The sequence below is a fragment of the Merops nubicus genome, unplaced genomic scaffold (assembly GCF_000691845.1).
Source record: "Merops nubicus isolate BGI_N331 unplaced genomic scaffold, ASM69184v1 scaffold16043, whole genome shotgun sequence".
NCBI lineage: Eukaryota > Metazoa > Chordata > Aves > Coraciiformes > Meropidae > Merops > Merops nubicus.
In genome coordinates, this window is record NW_008601093.1 from 42,348 (window position 1) to 48,934 (window position 6,587).

Consider the following 6,587-nt stretch of genomic DNA (forward strand, 5'->3'; position numbering starts at 1 on the left):
AAGAGTGTAGCTGAGATTCAATAGTTCAGTTCTGTCACACTCTGACATCTAATGTGTATTAAAATTACTACCTATTTTCCAATAGTAAGGCTTGCAAGTTCTACTGAAATTGCTTTGAACATTTCTGGGTGGGGGTCTTCACCATCCACCCTGGAGATGACCAGTGCTTCCACCCAGACAGTTGCTGAAGGGAGAGGTGCAGACCTCAGCCTGTGGGAAGTGCCTAGACCTTTCTCCTGGGTCATGGATGGGTGGCAAGCTTGTCTGCAAAAGGCATGCCCAGGTGGAGGACCTCCAGTGGCAGGTGGCTGAGCTGCAGGAGACAGTCAAAAGGCTGCACAGCATCAAAAGGCAGAAAAGGAGATAGACAGCTGGATCTGAGGGCAATCTGCAGTGAAACCACAGCCTACGGGCAAACAGCCAGAAACTCCCCCCACCAGTGCACACAGATAGTGGGGAAGCCAACAACGCTGAAGAATGGAAACTTGTAGAGGTAAGAACTAGTTGAAGGAGGAGACCACCCTCAAAGCCCCAGGTGACCCTGCAGAACCACCTCACAGCTCTGCAGAACCTGCATCAGGTAACACCTCAGGAAAACAAGAGGAAGACAAGGTTGCATCAGGTAACACCTCAGAGCTGAGTAAGGCAGCCAGATCAGCTCCACATGTAACAACCAGTGCAACCAAGAAAAAGTGAGAGGTGACAGTAATAGGTGACTCTCTTCTGAGAGTTACAAAGGCACCCATTTGCCAGCCTGATCCACTATCTAGAGAGGTGTTCTGCTTACCAGGGGCTCATATCACAGATGTCACAGAGAGACTACCAAACCCTGTGCATCCCACTGATTACTAGCCGTTGCTGCTGTTTCATGTGGGCACCGGTGATACAGCTGAACGCAGTTTGAAGAGCACCAAGAGAGACTACAGAGCCCTGGGAGCACCAGTGAAGGACTCAAGGGTGGTAGTAGTCTTTTTATCAATACCCATGACCAAAGGGAAGGGGCTTGAAAGGGTCAATTGAATCAAGAAAAGCAATAAATGATTACAGGAGCGGTGTCAGATCCAGGGCTGTGGCTATTTAGACCATGGGACTCGCTCTGAGAAACCTGGTCTCCTGAGGGCTGATGGGGTCCATCTCTCAGAGAAGTAGGAGATCATCTTCAGCCACTGGCTTGCCAGTTTAGCAAAGAAGGCTTTAAACTAGAGTTGCCAGGGGAGGAGATCCTCTTGCCACTTTGAGGCAAGTACTGAAACCAGATGCCCTGACACTGGACAAGAATCACAGGCCAGCAAAAGAGAACCTAAAGTGCAAGAAAATGGATTCCAGCCAGCACTTACTCCAGCCAGTAAGCTAGCTTCAGTGGGGACCAACTTAAATGCCTCTATGCAAACACACAGAGCACGGGGAACAAAAATAAGGAGTTAAAGATGTGCGCACACCTACAGGGCTGTGATGTTATTGGAGTCACCGACACCTGGTGCGATGGCTTCTAGAGGTGGAGCGTGGGAATGGAGGGACACAAGCTCTTTGGGAAAGACAGGCAGAGGAGAAGAGGCGAGGGTGTTGCTCTCTACATCAGTAACCACCCAGAGTCCATGGAGCTTGGCCTGGGGATGGATGAGGAGCTGATCAAGAGCTTATGGGTCAGTGGTAAAGGGAAGGCACAGGAAGGTGATATCATAATGATCCTCTGCTACAGGCCACCTGACCAGGAAGATCGAGTGGACAAGGCCCTCTATAGACAGATAGGAGAGGGTTTGTGTTCACAGGCCACGGTCCTCATGGAGATTTCAATCACCCTGATACCTGTTGGAAGGACAGCACAATGGGACACCAGCAATCCAAGTGGTAGATGAACCAATGAGAAAAGGTGTTACAGTGTTCCTTGTTCTCATCCACAATGAAGGGCTGGTGTCTAACATGACGTGCAAGGGCAGCCTTGGCTGCAGTGACCACAAAATAGTGGAATTCAAGATCCTTAGGACAAGAAGAGTGCACAGCAAGCTCAGTACCTTTGACTTCAGGAGAGAAGCCTTTGGCCTTTTCATATACCTGGACTTGTGCAATGCCTTCAACACTGTCCCACATGACATCCTGCTCTCCAAATTAAAGAGGCATGGATTTGATAGATGGACCACTTTGTGGATATGGAATTGGCAATCAAAGAGTTGCGGTCAACAACTCAATGTCCAAGGTGAGACCAGTGATGAATGATGTTCCTCAAGGATCAGTGCTGGTAGCAATCCTGTTTAACAGCTTTGTTGGTGACACAGTCAGTCGAACTGAGTGCACTCTCAGCAAGTTTGTGGATGACACCAAGCTGAGTGGTACACTTGACACACTGGAGGGAAGGGCTGCCATCCAGAGGGACCTGGACAGTTTTGAGAAATGGGTCCAGGCCAAACTCATGAAGTTTAACAAAGCTAAGTGTAAGGTCCTGCACCTGGGTCAGGGCAATTCCGAGCAGAAATACAGGCTGAGCAGAGTCTGGATTGAGAATAGTCCTGAGGAAAAAGAGTTGAAGGTGATGGTTGATGAAAGCTCAACATGAGACAACAATGTGTGTGTGCAGGCCAAAAAGCCAACCATATCCTGGGCTGCATCAAAAGAATCATGGCCCGTAGGTCAAGAGAGGTGATTCTGCTGCTCTACTCTAGTCTTGTGAGACCCCACCTGGAGTACTGTGTCCAGCTCTGGACCCCCTGACACAAGAAGGACATGGACCTGTTGGAGTGGGTCCAGAGGAAGGTCACAAAGATGATCATCAAAGAAGATCACTATGTGAATGAAAACTGAAGAAGTCCAAAAGATGTTTAATCAAATTTTGCCTTCTAAATATTAAAAATTAAAAATCTTACAACATCTTGTTTTTCTCTCATTTTTTTTCAACTAAACTTCATAGAGGACTCTTATCAAGAACCCTTACAGAAGAAACCTGAAGCAGAAATCCAGACAAACAACTGACTTTGCCAGATATGTGCAATTTTAAGCCACTGAACTATAGAATCATAGAATCACCATTGCTGGAAAAGACCTCTAGGATCATCAAGTTCAAACTTCCTCCCAAAATTTCCTTAACCACTAGGCCATGACACAGTGTAGGGGAATGCAGAACTAGTAGTAATGGTACAAAACATGAGGCCACGGGGGAGACTGAAAGAGCAGGAATAGGGAAAAGAAAGGGAGAGGAGGAGGACATTATATAGCCTCTTTTGAAGCAGGAACAGAGTAACTACCCTGAAATCTTTTATAACACCATGAGCAACAGAAGCTTCCTGAATTGGTATGTTTTTCACCAATGGGTTGAGGTTGGAAGGGACCTCTGGAGGCCATCTGGTCCAACCACCTTGCATCAGCAGGGACCCCTAAAGTAGGCTACCAAGGATCATGTCCAGATGGCTCCTGAACGTTTCGAAGGATGGAGACTCCACAACCTCCCAGGGCAACCTGTGCCAGCGCCTGGCCACCCCCATAGTAAGAAAATGCTCCTGATATTGAGAAGGATTTTCCCATGTTCCAGTTTGTACCCACTGCCTCCTTTCTTGCCACTGAGCAACACTTAGAGGTTCCAGAAAGTATATGCTGATATGATTCTCCATGAGCCTTCCCTTCTCCAAGTGGCGGAGTCCCAGATCATCCAGCCTTTCCTCAGAGGAGAGATGTCCCTGTCCCTTCATCATCTTTGTGGCCCTTCACTGGTACCTCTCCAGTAGGTCCATCTCCCTCTTGTTCTGGGGAGCTCAGAACTCAACACAGCACTCCCAAGTGTGGCCACACCAGTGCTGAGGAGAGGGAAGGATCATCACCCTCACCCTGTTTGCAATACTTTTTCTTCCACAGGTCAGTATTCCATCAGCCGCCTTTGCTGCACAGGCACACTGCTGGCTCATGTTCAACTTGGTGACCACCCAGGACCCCAGATTCTTTTCTGCAATGTTGCTTTCAAGATCATCAGCATCCAGTAGTATTGTTCTTCCCCAAGTGGAGGTCTCTGTGGTTCTCCACGTTCCACTTCATGAGGTTCCTGCCAGCCCATTTTTCCAGCCTATTGATGTCCCTCTATATGGCAGCATGACCTCCTGGCATATCAGCCACTCCTGCCAGTTTGCTGTCACTTGCAAACTTCCTAAGGGTACACTCTGCTCCACCATCCAGCTCATTAATGAAGATGCTAAACAGGACCGGACCCAGTACTGACCCCTGGGGTACTGGCCTCCAACTAGACGTCATGCTGCTGATCATCACTTTGTAAGCCTGGCCGTTCAGCCAACCTTCCATCCACCTCACCACCTACTCATCCAGCCAGTACACCAACTTCTTTTAGGAAACAGTGTCGAAGCCCTTTTTTGAATTACGCAACAGAAATTCTGGCTAACACATACATATGCGAAACCAAACCCTGCTACTGTTACACTTTTTGTTCTTGTGTTCCAAGTGGACACAAAGTTCTCAAGACCCATATCGGCAACACAAGAGTCAAGCACATTTGAACCGGAAGGCTTACCTTGACATGCTCCAGTGCGAATATTAGGGATGAAACCACGACGGCATGGCTGAGGTTGAGCAGGGCACATTTCACAGGGGTGACCCCATGCACGCCCAATGGTTGCACAACAGAGGGTTTTTGTGCAAACAATTCCAGTTAACTGGCCCTGACACATCTGGTTGTTAACTTGTGTAAAACATGGGCCTGTTCTGTAATCTGCAAAAAATGAAATAACAGTGTATTATATAACACAGTGTAGTAGTAACTACAGAAGGAATACATTTTTAATCCAGTAGATAACTGGATTTAGAAAATTCCAAGAGGACCTGGAATTTAAGTTATGCTACTCTTACAGAAGTAGCATGACACCTTCCACTGAAGGTAATGAAATTCATAAGGTTATCTTTTCTTTCAATTTATTTATTTCTCATAGATGCAAGTAGTGAAAAGCAGCTGGAGGACCCACAACTGATCCGTGCATTGACAAAGTATCCAGTAAAATCTATAAAAAGTGAAACAGTTTTACAAATAAACAAGTAAACCATCAAAAAAGCAGATCAGATAAAGCAAACAAGGCCTGGGAACTGGTCATATTGTCCTTAAGTACCTGATGGCGATTCAGGGGGGGAACTACAGATCACAGCAGCCACGCATTTGTTCACTCCGATTAAGATCCATGCCAGCGACTGCTACAGAACCAGCATTCCTAAAAGAATACTTAGTGTAAAATAGTGCTATCTACAGAGAACTAATTGGTAAACCATAATTTATTTTCAGAGGAACAACATGAGAGTATAAAATCTATTCAAGCAGTATCGAGTACATGGAAAAAGGCATACAAACTGTACGAAAATATACTCCTAGCCAAATTCCTGTAAATAGTTAACTTACCCACGTACAACCTGTATAAAGAGAAAGGGGGTTTTTTTGCCTTATCAGGCATCACAAACTGGGAACAACAATTAACTGAAATTTTCTAGGAACAAATGAAAACCAGATGGCTGTTCTAAGCCAGATTTCATATCCTTATAGAAACTTTAAGTTGGGTAGGGGAGAAGAAAATGTAAAGCTTCCACTCAGACTACTCAGCCACATGAAAGCAGGCATAACAGAGGAGTTACAGCTGCTCTCCCTGCTATCCTGTCCTATTCTTTTTCCTAATGAAAACAGACTCCAAAAGTGATACAAAGGTCATGCTTTTTTCCCCACACACTTTCATTAGTGTGCTCTTGGCATTCAAACCAAGCTACAAATGGGACAATCAGTGCATTTTAAAACTGGATGCTTTAATCTGAGGCGTAAAAATGAGAGCTTTAACATATTCAGAACAGGAGAAAATGGTCTTCCCACTGAGACCTTCCATTAAGTTTTCACTGCACTAAGACACAAGTATCTTAAAATAAAAGGTAGCTCAAATAGAAATAAATGTTCTGCTACCTATTTTTGATATGGTTAATTCAGTTATCAGTTTGGGAAAGACTTTTGCACATAGTTGTTTATACACATTGGCAGTTAATTTCAACAGGGCTGTTCACTTTAAAGGTAAACAAATGTGTAAGTATCTACAACAAAAATGCCTGATGATAAATGGAGATTAGAAGATCTTAAATCTTGGTAAGAACTACAAATGTTAATCTTTCTTGATTTTAAATAGAAAATAATCGTCAGTGTTATACCTTTGAGCTTCCCTCGTGTCTATCACACCACAAAGACAGGGCATTTAGTAAAATGGGAACATTATAAAAAGAAAATCTTGTTCATTAGAAAAAAGGTTTCTGTATTCTTTCATCCAACGTACTGCAGGACAAGCAGCTTTACAATAGTCTCAGTTTAATTACATCCAAGGCTCTTGCTAAATCAAACTGAGCCGAATTTTTAACATAACATACAGATCTTGATGACTGATAGAAGACAGTGACTTCATCAACCTACAGCCTCAGATGAGAATTAACAAATATTTGAAACACAGACTTAAACAATCAAAGATTTAAATTTTAGTAACATACTGTAATCTTGTCTGGATTTTAGTTAAGGAGTAAAGGTAAGGAAAAGACTCCATTACAGATTATGACACACAGAATCACAGAGAAAGAGGACCTTA

The 6,587-nt window shown here is 44.5% G+C and overlaps 1 protein-coding gene across 1 annotated transcript in view; it reads right to left on the bottom strand.

Annotated features, from left to right (window-relative positions):
* LOC103770629 (fibrillin-2-like) overlaps window positions 1–4,702 on the bottom strand; it is a gene marked incomplete at both ends in the record, with an annotated part of 45,553 nt that extends 40,851 nt beyond the window's left edge. The window contains one exon of the mRNA XM_008937898.1: window positions 4,505–4,702. Within this exon, the coding sequence (XP_008936146.1) occupies window positions 4,505–4,702 (198 nt within the window). The remainder of the gene's footprint in view (window positions 1–4,504) is intronic.
* Between the last annotated feature and the right edge of the window lie 1,885 nt (window positions 4,703–6,587).